General features: G+C 32.3%; 1 protein-coding gene across 1 annotated transcript in view; it reads left to right on the forward strand.

Moving 5' to 3' along the window:
- The first annotated feature begins 10,210 nt into the window (after positions 1 to 10,210).
- The window catches only part of LOC144853904 (G-protein coupled receptor 54-like), a 40,384-nt gene continuing 33,119 nt past the window's right edge, over positions 10,211 to 17,475 (forward strand). The window contains exon 1 of the mRNA XM_078711767.1: positions 10,211 to 10,500. Within this exon, the coding sequence (XP_078567893.1) occupies positions 10,350 to 10,500 (151 nt within the window). The 5' untranslated portion in view covers positions 10,211 to 10,349. The remainder of the gene's footprint in view (positions 10,501 to 17,475) is intronic.

A 17,475-nucleotide genomic window follows, 5' to 3' on the forward strand; every position in this document is an offset into this window, starting at 1 on the left:
AATACTATATCGATAGATTTAGTGTTTTTACAATTTAAAAAAAAACGTTCTAAGCAACACCACTACATTATTCATTAATTGGAATGTTAAATAGTCAAGTAACAAATAACGTTTAACTTTAAATAGATCTTATATACATAAACATCACAGAGGCACACAATAAATTCTAATAAACCGCCGGTGATATAATGAAAATGAATTAATTAATTTGAAATGATAAAGATGAGGAATTCTGAAAGAATGAAAAAACCTAGATACGAACCCGAAATCTTATTTAATAAAGAATATTTGTTTTTAGAAACATATTTTCATACATTTATGATAAAATGATGAAACTACTGTACCTGGAGTATTACAAAAATGCTGTTCTGAAAAGAATACGGTTGAGGGGAAATGGCTCTTTCTCTCAGCGGCTGGGAACAAGAGGGTTAATATGCAGATGTTCTAACCATTAGACCACTGGTATTACTGTACATCGCCGCTGTTTTTTAACATTATTGTTCAATGCAAACCTTATGTAGGCCTACAATTATAAATGACACGGTGGTAGAGAATTTTATTTCGTCTTTTTTTCTTTCATTTTATTGCCTATCGATTTTTACTAAACCATTGTATCAAATTTTTAAGCACACATGTTCTAGCTTCAGTCGTTTGGATATATAGTGCATTATCATTATTCTGTATCCAGTATAATTCCACATGCTCGTTTTTGAATTTGTTCAATTACCAAATAAATTAGTAAATATAATGTAAACGTTTTAGGTAAAACTCACCAACTCTACCGTATTGATTTATTGCTCTGATGAATGGAAATAAAATTTAGCCACGTTATTGTAATTATTTATACAGTATAATAAATCTGAATGCAATACAGATCTCTTGCTTGGTGATATGGCATATTAACATTTTTATATCAGACGAATATATATAAAAATAACAACGAACATTGCTTTAATTGGGTAAGGTAATTAGCTGATTTGCTAATATAAAAAAAAGCAATTACCAAAAAACGGACAATAAAATAGGACTTACATTTGATATATTAACCGTTACATCACTAAACCCTGATATAGTTTTTATCCATTGACACGGATTATAAGAATTATTTAGCAAATAATTGAGAAATATTAAAAATGCCACATTTCTTATATCGATATTATTATAAACTATATCAACGTGTATGCTTAACGATATAATTATCACCCTAAAACAATTAATGAACAATTTTATTTCAATGACATAATATGTATTAACTTTGACCAAAAATTGGATCGAGACAAAAAATATTTACTTGGTAACCTCTTCAAAGTCTGTTCTTAGAGTGGGACTATGTATACACATACATGCACCGAATAATCAAACACAAAAACAAAACATATATATATATATGTCCGAGTTCGAGTCTCGGTTGGGGCGGCTTTTTCTCATTCTCACAGATTTCCTCATCTTTATCGTTTCAAATGAATTAATTAAATTTCAGTATATCACCGGGCGGTTTAGAATTAATGTTCTTTGCCTGTAGTGTTTATATATTCAACCTATATTTATATTAGGACTGATCGTTAAAGGGTTCTGCTACGGTTATTTAATCGAGGGCTCTTAATGATAAGTTTCTTCACAGGAACTAATATATTAAATTAAATAAACATATCCTCTAAAAAAAGAACAGATATATTGTATAAAGTCTGCAATTTTTAAGAAGCTTTTCACCGCGAAAATCGGCAAGTTGTAGATAAAAATGATATCATTTAATATCTTGTGCATCGGGTGGGAGTCATGTGTACACGTATTTAGTTGTAGTTAGTTGGTGGAACTATAATTTAAACATAAACCTAAAGCAAGAACGAGTAACAGCACGTAAAAGCCAACAGATTCTTAGCTCGTAGCTAATTTGAAGTCAAAAAAACATGTCATTAAATTGTATTTTCTAACTCTATTTAACTATAACCAATGATTGTACGTGTAAGAGTGACTTTTAAAATGATCTCGAGTTGTGCTTTGTTTCGGTGAAAAGCTTTATACTTTCGATTGAGATGACCTAGAACCTAGGATATGCAGTGTGTCGTAGATTGTCTCCTAGACTTATCTAGGACCTAGGAATCTTTACGTATTGATGATACATCGGTCGTCGCCTGGACCAGGACGACCTAGGACCTAGGATATACATTGATGTGTCGTAGATCGTCGCCTAGACTTATCTAGGACTTATGACTCTTGTTGTTACATCGGTCGTCGGCTGGACCTATACGACCTAGGACCTAGGATATACATTGATGTGTCGTAGATCGTCGCCTAGACTTATCTAGGACTTATGACTCTTGTTGTTACATCGGTCGTCGGCTGGACCTATACGACCTAGGACCTATGAAATGCATTGATGTGTCGTAGATCGTCGCCTGGACTTATCTAGGACCTAGGACCCTACGTAATGATGTTACATCGGTCGTTGCCTAGACCTAGGTAACCTAGGACCTAGGATTTACATTGATGTGTCGTAGATTGTCGCCTAGACTTATATAGGATCAAAGACCCTACGTATTGATGTGTCCTAGAAACCACTATCCTATTCACTAACCACTATTCATGTCGCCGAGGAATAGAGTAAGAAAGCATATCTTCCCTTCATGCGCATAATAATGAATTAACATTACTTTTTCATCGCTGAACTTTAAATTACTTAAACATTCTAAATTAGACACTCAATTACTAACATATAATTATATTCACTGTGAATACAAAGTATATGTTTTATATACGTTGTAGTCTAATCGACAATGAGTTATAATTATCATATGCATTTTTATTTTTCAGGAAGAGTAAGTAAATTTACAGTTCCATTCCCAAGTTCCCTCTTTCACTGCGTAAGTATTACCGGGAGCAATAATATTATAATATTGCAACATTACCCATAGGAGTTTAATAACGACAATGTGTCAGGGAGAACAGACATTCTAATTTTACTAATCGATACAGATATAAAAATTGTATTTGTAATAACGACGTTATTAATCACAATTACAGTTATAGTTATATATCCTTTATTTTACCATAATGTACCAAAACCAACCACACCGCGTTACCAGTTATTAAGTGGAAATATACATAATTATAGCGCAACTATGCTGCGCATTCAGTTAGATTTGGCCTATCTGAGTGTGTATTATTGATCGGTTTTCGCAGTGATGTTATACGGGGGTTATGTAGGGAGTAGACACAGTAGGCTACATACTATGTAAATAAACAAAATCTATTGACGTCGTGGCTAGACGTCATTGTAACGTTGATTTCCGACGTTTTCACCTTTCAAATCCAATTACAATCCAACGTATAATCGACGTCGTGACTGCACGTCGACGTAACGTTGATATCAATCCACTTTTCATATCCAGCGTCTTTTCAACGGCGTATCGACGTCAGGGTTCGACGTCGATCCAACGTCAGCCAACGTATTTTTCCGCTGGTAAGAAACGGGACCGGTGTAAAATAATCAGCTAAGCCATGGAAGCTCTTCACACACGCAATTACTTATAGTGTGTGTGTTGATCAGTTTGAACTTACCGCTATTTCGAACCGCAGTGTGGCAAACGATGAACAAATGGCTAAAATGCGATTGTCAGCAGGATAATTGAAAGGCGCGCTAGATTAACAAATAGGCCTATAATTTTAGTTTAGTTAGCTTGCGATGTTGGTAGAAATACAGGTAAGAAGGTTATGGTTCTCGAAACACAAATTGTCTGATAAAGTGTCATACGGGTTTTTTTTCTGAGAAAGCGGGTGTGGAGTTCAGTTCCATCAATCAGAATCTAATATGCTTTATGCCAATGTTGGTGTAAATTAAGTCAACAAATTGAAGACTTTCATTTACGCTCCGTGATTCAGTTCATTATAAAATTCACCTTGTCCATTAAACAAGATCATTATCCGACAATGTATTCATTAATCACAACAATAGTAGGTCGTTTTACCGTAAGCAATGTCTATTATCGATTGAAATGTTCTTTTTAAAATAAAGAATTCATCAATAAGAATAGAAAAAACCAAAGGCCGCCATGGTTTTAATGGTCTACTCCCTTGGCCCAGATGAACAATCATTCGTATGTTTTGCTGATTTTCCAAGCTATTCATTATAAATAGAAATGTCAATCAAACGTAAGAGTTCACGAACGGTAATTACCGTGCACATAACATGTATAGCATAATGAATCCACAATCACAATTAGTACAGACATAACAAAACACAAACAACAAACTAAAGAAATAAAAATAGAAAAATTGCCGAAAATATGTATCTTTACAAGTTTTAATTTGATATCACCCCTTAAATTAAGATAAACCAGTACCGTATTCATAGTACAGATTCATTTACAATTTGCAGAAGTCAAGTGCAAATCATGATTTGAGGGAAGGATATTATTTCTTCGACAATGGTTAGGTATACACTAACATTATGTTTGAATAATTGTTCGAATTGTGTTTTTTTCCTATACGTTAGTGAGGGTTCCAGATTGTGACAGACCGGTATTTAATTTAACTGTTTCCTTTATTTGACACTTTAGGTTAAAGTTGACAATTTTATCTACTGTAGCGGTTTCCGGTATTGTTTCACTAAATGAAAATGACTAAAACAAAATTAGAAACGCAAAAGTTGTTGATAGTCCGTCTGTTCCCTACTTTCAAAATCAAAAACTTAAAATTGTCTTCGAGCTGATTAAGTGAAACAGTCAAAGTAATTGATTTTATAGTTATTTCAGGTAAGAGTGAAACCTAATCAAATTACTCTTCCTTGGTTATTTGTATAGAGCATCCTACTCAGATGTTTAATATGTATTAATAATTATCAATCTGGTATTAAATACAAGCATTTGAGTAAAGTCAAAGAGCATACCGACAAAATTAAAAGCTTTCTCTTCTCTCACATTAAAAAACAATTTCCTTTGACATTTTTTTAAAGAACTTCAACCACTTTTTTAAGTAAGCAATATTGAAATTAAACACAAACATAAGAATATTTAAAATTACGAGCTAACATAAACAAATGAAATTTGATAAATGTTAATTAGCGGTGTTCCTAATTGCCGATGCTGTTAAATATAGTACTGAGCATTAATGCAAGATAAATATGATTGCAAACTAATGATGGTAATTTGTGTACTATCACCCAAATCAAGGTTGACATTGAAACGATAATAACGCCATTACGCTTGAAATATCAACACAATATTGAATATTTTCTTATTAATTAATCTGTCCAATTGTGGTATTATTATACATTTGTATACATACACTTAACTTATATAAATTTAAATTTTACTAGAGTTAAGGAAGAATAGCTTAATAAGCTTATCTTAGAAATCATGAGTAATAAATGTTTAAATTAGTTTCTTTATTAAAGACTTTATTGCAAACGTTTATTCCGATTATTATTATTATTATTATTTATTGTTAATGGCTATTTATATTGGGTGCCACGAGTCAAGTTTGAGAACAGACTGAAAACAAGATGAAGATTGGAGTAACAGAAATGTGGTTCCTAAGAAAAATGCACAAATTTTCCACACGAAATGAAAGTAATGTTATTTTGAAAGAAAGAAATGCCAAAGAAATACATAAATTGGTCAAAATGATATGAAACATTCAACGGGTAAAAACTGATGGAAAGATATGTACCGTAGAAGACGAAATGTCAAATTCATGAAAACATTGCTACGAAAAACACCGCAGAGATTTTCTGTACAATAGTATATACCTGGAAAAGACATAATGTAATTTACAAGTGATTGTAAAAACAAAACGAAAGGCCTACTGGGTGTGTTCTACTCCAACTAGTCATCCATTTAAGAATAATGATGAAGAAAGTCTATCTGGTGGCAACTATGTAGAGCGTAGACTACCATAAGTCAACGTTAACTGAGGAAAAGGGCACATGAAAAAGTTATTTTAAATCATGTCAATACTGTGAAATTAAAATACTATAATATGTATTGTTTTAGAATCTATATATTAATCCTGCAGCTTTGTTTGACGTTAATCACATTTTTCATAGTCTTCTTGTGAACTTGTCACGTCATTTAGTGATGAGCCAAGTCCACTGAGGCATTCTCAAGCTACAAACGACTTGTTTGCCGACAGGGACCTATTCTAAGAACGCCTTCATCGGCTTCAATATTTGCTTTGAGTAAAACACATTCAGCCTTCAAATAGTAACTAAATATAGATGTTTGAAAATAACGTAAATAATTATTTGAATTGTATATGGCGACAGATTCTTTTCGGTCTCGTGACTATGAACTTGTAATTGTGAAAATACACACAAAACAGACCCTCCAAAGGCGCGAAATGTAGTGGGACGAACAAGATGTACAAGGTGTATAAAGAGCACAGCACCCGTAATCAATGACAATCATCCAGCACGTGCGACTGGGGTATTGGTTAGAAAAAACGTCGGTACTAATCTCCGCCTTGGATACCCACCTTATCTATCTCAGATGTACCGCGAAACGTATATTTGATAACATTAGTTTGCACTATTACGATATTGTTCCATATTTCTATCTTAGGAAGATATTATAAAGGGTTTTATAAGAAAATTTCTGATTTCAATCGGTATATTTTAATTCTACGCGCGGTAGAAATAATTTCCGGGTTCACGGTAAGGTATGTCAATCACCTTGCAACTTCCCTGCATGGTTGGTTTCTACCAGGGAGTTGTTGGTGCTTGGTGGCAATAGCCATTTTGGTTTTTTGTTTATTTTCGGACCGCGCGTGTGAAGGTATAGTAGTACATACATATCAAATTAAATATATTCATAAAACATAGGAGAAAATTATGGGAAATAATTATATAAAATTACATCGAGAGAACTGATGATAAGAGTTTTTTTTTTAACACCTCCCCAATAAAACATCAATTAAATGAATTATCGCCACTCCCCCCCCCCCCCCACCCACATCAAAATACCATCTAATAAACGCCCATCCACATTTATACACAAAATATTGTATTATATTTATAACACAATTATACTATTTTTAGTAGATTTCATCGGACTGTTATCTACAATTTACCAAGCATTTGTTATTCTTTTTTACCACTTTTAATATCTACAATAAACACTATACGTAAAACGCTATTAATCATCTAAGATACTGTGAAACAGGTTAGTGAGTAGGTTTAGTTTTACGAATATCAAAAGCATTTTAATAATGGTAACCGACCGAAATCGTCCAGGCCAGAATGTCCTTCTAAAACTTTTTACCCGAGTCATTATCATTCCGAGAACCATCGTCTACACTTCCTAGAGGGGGAGCGAGCGAAGTGAGTTCACCCTCTAGTTGGTTAGAATTTGTTTATTTCCGTTTAACCCGCATAACAATAAATAGAAAATATGTAGTAGTAACATATACGCCTAATTAAATAAAATTAAATACATAGGCTATCGGACGTTTATACTGTCCTATAATTCTTTTTTATTTGCTATGCAAGAGCTAAATGGTATTATATAACACCTAAATGAATTCCTGTCATTTGATTGGATGGCGTGCAATAGTACGCACTATTAAATGATTGTTTAATAGTACTTTTTTTCGCGTTTGGAAATTATTTGTTTTATACAATTGGTTTTGAAATACAACAGTGCCACCTATTTTATACTTTCGAAGATTGAATGTTATGACTTCGCGATAGAAGTACATTTTTGGAGATATTACTAAAAATGCATTTAAATTAGCTTTAGAGCGTTTGTAGGATTTTGATTAATTATTGGGGACATCTCTACAAGACGTGTAATCGTTGGAAAACACATAATTAGCCGAGTTGAGTTCCAGTTTCCTGTCGAAGTAGCCTAGTTAGTAGGCTAGGCCTGTTAGTATTAGGCTAGGCCTATGCGTTTTTAAAGTATTGCTAGGCTTAGGATTATTTGGTCGTTTGTTGACATAATTAACACTACAGTAGGTGTGTTTATAAAATCAATATGAATACAATATTTAATATATTATTAAAAACCAAATGTTACTGTTTCAATAAATTTGAATCAAATGTAGGCCTTGTTGGCTAGACCTACCTTTTATTTGATTCAAATGACAGGAATCTATTTAGATATTATATAAAACAAATAATGAATGTTTTATATTCGTGTAATGGTAAAAATAATAAAATTATAACATTTCATCATTCACCTCATGCCATTTCATTATTTGTATAATATAGAGCACTTCACATTGTTGTACAAATATGCTGTTCAGCTTATCATCACTATAATTATCTTCCATATCATTACCTGTATTTCCCCTATCTCTATCGTTGAATAATCAAGGTATATTATGAAACTACTGTTACATTGACGATGCTATCAGTCAATAATGCATAGTCTTTGAAATTAAAGACACATTGAACCAACAAGACAATCGGTTGAATCTTGATTCCAGATAATACTACAATCAACGAATTGCAATTATAATTTAAAAAAGCAATTACTTTTGTCTTCTCTTTGTTGTTTTCTGATATACAATATCGGACCCAATTATAAAGGACAACAAGAAGAAAATGACAACGCTTTGGAATATGACAGGTGACATTATTCACCAAATAAACTTAGTGTCTCTTAAAATCGTATATATTGTAAAACAGAGATGTGCTATTCACATCAATATCTGATTTGTGTTCCATTATTATTGCGCACCATTACAAATGCCTAATTAAGCCTGTCGAGAGTTCATTTCCCCCGTTCTCTATAAATAGTTCAGCGCACAATTTGTATTTTTATTGTTTGAGGTTGGTCGTTATTATTAATAAGTTCTGATATTTATGTCTCGTTACTAACAACAGCAGTGTGTCTGCATGATTATTTTAATATATTGCTTTTTACGAACAAAACCAGTCTTCGTAGGACTAGGCATATTTTCAATGAACTATCATCACCCTGAGTTGACCCGGGGCATCATCAGTATGAAAACTCATTTCTAACCGTAAGACAATGTAAACCATGTCGTAAGGTGCTACAGGAAGTATGAACTCGAGTGGAACTTTAAGATACAGGTAAATAAGCCTATTATTTTGCTTATTGAAACGCCCTCTATGGTTTCAATTGATTATCAATACAAAATTTGTGGCGGTATATTCACAATAAATTCTTATTTCATCTAAGTTGAAAAACTATTAAAAAATATATTTTCCTGACTAAAAAAAAGAAAATTGTTGTGTTGTTAAAATGACATTTTAATATCACATACCAACACACCACGTTAACCAACAATTTGATCGAAGAAACTGGAATAGGCCTACTGGAATAAAGAGAATTTTAATTTTAAATTTTTATCCGGGACTACAGAACAATATATATATATATATATATATATATATATATATATATATATATATATATATATATAAGCATAATATAGTTCCCCGCCCTCGCTGTGAAATATGCTCAAAGCAAACGATGACAGTTTAAATGAATATTGCGTCTGTTTCACAATTTTAATAAAAAACAATTTATGTTCAATTAATGACTTTTCCGCCCCATGAATACTTGATTTTAACAAAAGTAAGGTGTGATGAATTCTGAAATTGGTATTTAAATATCATAACCTGCAGTGTGATAAATAACGTATTCACTACATCGCCTTAGGCTTTACGTACAAATTATTAACTGTTGATTGCTCTCACTTTTCAGAGGTTTAATTTATAGGGAATGATAATGAAGCATGCATTATATTAATTAGTATTTTTTTTTACGGATATGCATGTACATTCATTACGATGATACTGCGATTATTATTATCATATAGTAGAGATATTTTTTTATTAAATTTCTCTTGAAGTCTTCAGTGTAAACACAATTAACTTTGTGATCATCATTTGTGAATCAATACCGGTCTATATTCCATGGAAACAAACAGACAATTAGTATATTCTTTGACGTGTATTAGTGTGACACAATGATATTCACATAACTACCTCGATTAGAATACACAGAACATGTATGATATGTTGTTTGGTCATTAAAAGTTTAGTAATCTATGTCTAGTGGTCACGATGTGTAAGGATGTGTTCATACGGAGCTTTCATCTCATACGGTCAGTAGTACATTTCAGCGCTTCGCTGATTGGTTGTCGCGAAGCGAATTTACGCAAGACTATTGGATACGGTACACTGAGAACTATAAATGCAGTTGTGTACGAATATGCAATTCAGTCTATTGACGCATCTTAACAATATAACACGGACTTTATCATCAGTGGTTGTGGTTCACTAACATAACTATATACAAAAACATATATATTGTTGAAGAAGTGTTATTGTTTAAGAAGAAAAAATAACTGAGATAATCTCTCAAACCAAACAGGGAACAATGGTAAATATTCAAGGATTGCTATTTGCGGCGGCGGCAGAAGCAAGCGACTATTCAGATGATTACGACGGTGAGGATGCAGGACCCCACATTGTGTATGGAATTGTTGCTCCGTTAATTCTGTCATGCATCACTCTTATTGGAATAGGGGGTAAGTACATTCATTACACTGTTGTTAATAAAACTGTATTTGCTTGGCACCACAGGAAACACTTTTAAAAGATTATAATATAATCTTTTATGAATCGATGTTTGATGGAAGATCGTTTAAAACGTATCAACGACAGTAATGACAACTGCGTGTGGTATACCTTATTACAAAAACAACTGTTATTGTATCATGCTATATAATTATTTATATAATTAGCAATAGTACTGTAGGTATTGCGAATTTCGTACAGTTCAATTCCTAACGCTCAAATCACAATATTCCTGTTTGATTTGGTATAATTGGCACATACAATATAAAAAAAGCACAGTAGGCCTACGCATTTATTGCCTTAGTGACGTTGACATTTTTAGTGTTGTTAGTGCATTGTTTGTACTGTACTTAATCTACTGAATATTTTGACAAGTTGATTGATGTTGTTATAATTATTATAAGAGTCCATGGACAATTTGTTCAATCCCCTTATTATTAATATACAAAAAAATATATCTGTTTTCGTCAGGTTACAGCCGTATTTGTAAAATAATAATCAATACATTAATAGGTGCTCAGCGTAATAATTGACAAGCTTCAATTAAGCTTGTACCTTGCAAAATAATCCAACAAAATATAAGCCTAAAACTAAGGGTCCATTCAAGCTTAGTTATCTGGGTTGTTTCCGTGGTAGATTCAGGATTATCAGGGGATAAAATAATAATATTCATAGTCAAAATAGAGAAAATAGAGATAAAAAACAATCATAATATCAGTTTTATAAGTGAGCGATTGAGTGGCCAAGCGGTTAAGATAGTTTACACATCTGACTCTTGTGCATTGCAAAGAATTGAACCTAGTTCATCTTTCGAGACGAGTTATTGGGTTACCCCGATGTACTAGTACATTACACTGTCACACATAGCCACTCATCAAAACTGGGCCGCTGGGAGACCAGTCTTCGGCTAAGGAGGTTATCTGTTATAAAGAATAAATAACAAATAATATCATCATCTGTCAACGATTGGACCCGATCCTGTAAAATACTACCCACAAAAGTTAGTGATAACTCAGGGGCGGACCCAGGGGTGTTGCCCTAGTGGCCCGGGCAACACCCTTAATTTTATACTAAATGTTGTTTCTGCCACTAAATTAAAATTGAGTCCCATTTCATCGTATACAATATCCATCTGGACCCGGAACTTGATAGGCTTAGTCATAAAGTAGTTACAGAGTTGCAGGGCATTTTATCATAGTTGTTGTTGTTTTGATGTTAGCTTAATCGTTAAAATTGGTAAAAGAAGTGATGCTGACACCAACGAATTTAACGACGTTCACAACCAAAATATTTCTTTGTAACAACATTTATTTTAAATGGAACGCTACAAAAATAATTCTCCGATTCATCACTGCATGAATACTTAATAACCAGACAAGATCGTATCTTTGTTACGTTTTACCATCAATCCATTTTCATATCACTCAATCCAGTTTTCAACAATATATTAGTATAATAACATTTTTATTGAATAGTAAGGGATTAGTTACAGTGTTGACTTTCAATAAACCATTGGTAATTTACTGAAAATCCCGTATAATTTATTACCGGCGGAATACTATAGGCTACAATCCTCTGTTTGCTAGCGCACTATAGAGTGAGTGACATTTCCGGCGAACTGGAGGTGCAATTTATCATGAATTTTACGTGCGAGAGTACCATGTGCGGCCATCTATAGGGGTGTCATTTAACAATTTTCTTGCTCAAAATACTCAGAGTCTACAGCCCTGGAGTCTTTTTTGGGCAACCCTCTTAAAATAGTCCTGCGACCGCCCCTGCTGACTGTACCACAAAACCTAGAGATATTATATTCACTACCTCTATGATGAAACCAACTTACTCTGCTTAATAACTAAGTCTGAACAGGTCCATATTCATTACGAAGCAGGTAAGCTTTGTGACAAGTATCAGTGCCGTTCGTATGCGGGCGTTGAGTGTAGAAGAGGCGTGGGTTCATGTGTTTTCAAATCTTCATCTCTTTTAATTACTGTTATTAGTTTCTAATAATTTAATTAAAACTGAAACCATACTGATGTTGTTATCTAGGCCTAGTCAGTAGCGTTGTTTCATGGATAGCGTATACCTCAGTAAGTACCGCCGGAAGGAAATTACGATTAAATGTAATACTGTAACAATAACTATACCCATTATGGAACAATTACTACAAATGACAACCGTTTAATCCAAATAGTATAGAAAAATAAAATTAATTACATTAAATAATTTGATATTAATGATTAGTAATTCGATATTTACCCTACTTTTGAGTTGGGTGAATCAGAAAAGCTGATGACACAGTTTCAAACTTTAGATTAAACGTGCAATTAGTTTAATTGGAACAAAAATGTTTTGATAAAAATCGATATGTTTGTCAAGTCGATAAACTATTTCCTGCTGATTGAACAAAAATGTATCAAATACGTCTAATAATTAATTCAATCTATACTTTTATGTGCCTTGATTAAACATGCTAGACGTTTCTGGATCGGAAAACATGATAAAAATCGTAAAAATGATATTGAATTTATTTATTTATTTATCACATAATAAAAATGGTAAATTTTGAAGGTTTATATACCCTAGAATCACATTATTAAAATTAGTTTTAAATGCAAAATAAAATGAGAAGAAATTTACCTTCAAGACGTAAGTTTGCATTTTCAAGTTGGCCTAAAGTTAATACATATAGTAAAAGTTATTTAAATACGTAAAATAAAACAGTATTTGTCTAGAAATTGTTTTCATTAACTATTATCTATTTACAAAAAGTAATTATCTAAACATATTTGTAAGTAGCCGTATGACAGCATTTAAAAGAAGTACTGGTAAATGATGAGAAGTATTGTTGAATCTGCTGCAATGTGATGTTGTTTTGCTGTTTGTAACTGTTGTTTGCATTGTGTTGTAGGCCTAATTGGTGGTGCACGAAATGCGAGTTATCTGTTTAAAACTTAAGCCAGTCGTATTAATATTATAGTAAAAATACAAAAAACGAAAGATATGGTTTCATCAGTCTATTGTGATGAGGTCAAGTAATTCTGGTGCCAATATTCTATTTTGATTACTACGTTAATAATTATGTACACGTATTTCATATGGCAGCAATTCTCAACGGTTTGTATATTAGTGGATAATTCTATCAATGTATTTGGCGCCTCTGTGTATAATTCTTCATTTTCAATTATCTGAATCGCAACCAATGCACGTGTGTCTACCACCATGGATAAAAAAGTATAATTTTTGGAGGTCATATAATAATTGAAATATTGATGAATACATTATTGTTTTCATACGGCAATTAATATACACAGTAAAGTAGTAGTAGTAGAGTATAAAGCGATAAGAGATTATGAATTTAGAAGATTGACAGAATATAGAAATAATAGAATTTGATATAAAAGCATTGTAGATTATCAGCAATACCATGCAGAATCTTTTAATCAACCAGAAGGTTGGATTTTCACCATAATTGTATAATCAATAGTAATACTAAATAGACAAGGATTTTACGATTAAAACAAGGTGGTTTATTAATTGTTATTGTTATCAGATTAGACAATGCATTATACGTAATTTGACAGGAATATATAGTAGCAGGCTTGTATGATAACTATAGTAATAATGTATCCGTCTTTCATCCATGGCTTAAAAAGAAAAGAAAATGAAGCTATCAAACGAAAAAAAGTTTAAAATGTCTGGTTTTTATATGTATTATTATTATTAAGTATACACGCAGTTACAATTACTTTCAATTTTGGACACTGCAATCAACAATACCTAAGTGTTTACTTAATTAGCTCCTACACAAGCATTATTCTTATATTGTATTAAGCCTACACGGTTGTGGGTTTACTGTGTCTGAAATAGTAAACACCAGTCCTACAGATTTCTCCCACTATTATATCGCCTCTTGAGCGATTCTTTGACTGAATAGAATGTTTAGTGCTTTCAGCTTCTCAATTTTGATTCGAGCCCCTTCGATGTGGTTTGTCTATCATTTAGATTGTAGGTTCGGTTAAAAGTGTGGTGTTGGGATGTGCAGGTTACCGTCGCTTGATATGAGAGGCCCAGTTTATTCTCTCTAGACATAAATACCGTTTGAGAATCGTCTGCATATTAAGACATTACAAAGCACAATTATTAAATTATTATTTTTACTCTATTTATTATTCATCAATTAGCTTTATTGTTTATCCCTATTGTTTTTTTTTACTCTTACACGATTTCTGTTCCATTTCTTCTAAAATAATCAAAATCAATTATTCATTTGATGAACACCACCCACGTTCTATAAATTAAAGGCTTAAACTTGAAATTAAAATCTAATTCTAGATAATTTAATTACCTAGGTTTATGGTACTGATGCGCTTTTTAATCAAAGTTGATTAAAGAAAATCATAATTAATGGAAACGATAATTCAGCACAAATTCATTTCCATTCCGAATTACTCCGAGAAATGGAATCCAGAAACATTAATGATATCACATGATACAAATAAAACATACTCATATACATACTGTACACGCCTAATGATTTAGGAAAAGATAAGATAATTAAGATAGTAATAATATAAAAAGACTATCTACAAAATTGTTTTATCACATGGGTGATAAATGTAAACAGAAAAGGTAGTCTTGGCTCAGTAGTTTCCACTTAAAACACAATACTGATAACTTATCTTATAATATAATTATTTTATAATAATCGTCCATGCAAGAGATTAGCTATAGATTTGCCTCATTCGTTCCTCATTATATCCCATTATAAAACATACTATATGGGCATATGAAATATAGTAGTGTAGACTGCATCATGCTCTGCAACAATTTGATACGAATTACACAACTCACGGCAATGTGATTATGTAATATATATCCGACTATTGACTGATCATAAACCTACAATATTATTGTTTTTTTTCTGTTGTTGTGCCAGAAATGTTCAATCACTCTGATCTAGTTGCCAACGTGCTGTAAATGTTGATAAAATATCACTAATATCACACACAAAAACGGTATTTCATTACAATAGTTCTACATTAATTTTGTGCATTTCGAAAAAATTCATTAGGCCTACTCATATGATTAAATACCTATTTGTATAGGCCTGCTCGACACGGTAGGACAATATATTCTCAACAGTAAATTCACAGCCTACAAGAGGTCAATAAAAATACAAAGTAGATTATCACGTCTAGAAATTTTGGAAAACCACATGAAGGACCGGTCCTAATGTTGGTAATTTATAAGTCAACTACATTATTTGCATACAGTATATGATACATGCAAACAAATTTATTCATAGTGAAAAGAAGGCTATAAAACATAGCAGAAATCGATACTTAGAGCTTGGTAGAATTTAAGTCATCTTAAACGTATCAGTGTACCTTCCAATTATTAGAGTCATCTCGGTTTATGGATTTTCTTCTTTCAACAAAATATTGAGACATCTAGAATTGTTTGTGTTGGAACAAGACCTTGCCATTACATATTTTCTTTCGAGGTTAATTTATATTTGATATAATCAACCTTTGATCACTTAAATGAAATATCATTTCAGAATTCATAAAGAAGCAAGGCAATAATATTAATTAGAAGACATTTATGAAAGGCCGAAAGAAGCCGGTAGCGTTTTAATGGACTAACGTAATTAGACTGACACTGACAAATATTCTCTTAATCTATCTGGAGGTCGATATGTTGGATTCTAAAAACGTTTATAGTGGAAGGATTGAAATTGTTCTGGTTTCACATCCATACTTACATTAAACTGTTGGTAAAAATGTAACCACGGCATATTATATCTAAGATTATGATTTCAGAACGATACAATAATTGTTGAAAGCATCTAACGAAGCGTTAATTATATGACCGTATAGGTTTTACGACGTAACCTAATTCTTATGGTCGTCTATAATTGGTATAGTTAGGCGTTAATAATATTCTTAAAATTGTAATCAACATGTTTCAAAAATTAATGGTGCTGAGACGTAATATGATAGCATTGTTCATCTGATATTACTGTAGAGAAGTTGATGTATATCTTTGAACCAGTCACATCTAAAGTCAACAATATCTGTGAAACGGTAATGATGAAAGCATCTTTATTTTTAATCCAACCAAGCCTCTGGAACTCGGAATGTTTGACTGATATACGTATGCAACGCCATGTATGCCAAAATGATGTTATCTTTTTACTAATGTTAGAACCTAGACTCACGGTACAGTACAACCAGATCCATATCAAATCACATGACCATAGAGATATTTAATGAACAAACAACGTACGTACAAACCAGCCGCGCCCTTGATTGTGCGTACAATTCAACTTTGACCCTAAAACATGTATTCATATGCCGATATCCCATGGTAGAGATACTGTGCTTTCATAACATTATAAGTGCAGACAGAAACACTCAACCGATCAACAATAATGATGACAATAAACCGTATTTGTGAAACGGTAAAGATGCGAAAATCTGCGAGAGTGAAAATGACTTAGAATAACACCTTCACTAAGGTCCACTTGTTTGGCAATGTCTACTAACAGTACAATTTGACAACATTCTACTAATTCCTAAATGGCTTCCGAGTTTAAAAAGCAGAACAAGAGGTTTGCAGATATACTGTTGTCATCAATGCAGTACACTTCATTTATTATTTATTACAGTATAATTGTACTATAATAATTATTAGTGAATGATAATATTAAACAATGACGTCATATATGCCATAGTTGCCATGCCATGGTTGATAATTGATTGTTTCTCACAAAAAAATTATATTTTTTCATTTATAAATATCATTTTTTTTCTGAATCCTTTACATCTTTGATAAACAATAGAGAGAGTACTTTTACTTCCTTTAACCCTTTAGTTCATATTGGCCTAGCTAAGAAAAAGCTTATTTCCCATTATTTTAAAAAC

Source organism: Antedon bifida, chromosome 10 (genome assembly GCF_963402885.1).
Source record: "Antedon bifida chromosome 10, ecAntBifi1.1, whole genome shotgun sequence".
NCBI lineage: Eukaryota > Metazoa > Echinodermata > Crinoidea > Comatulida > Antedonidae > Antedon > Antedon bifida.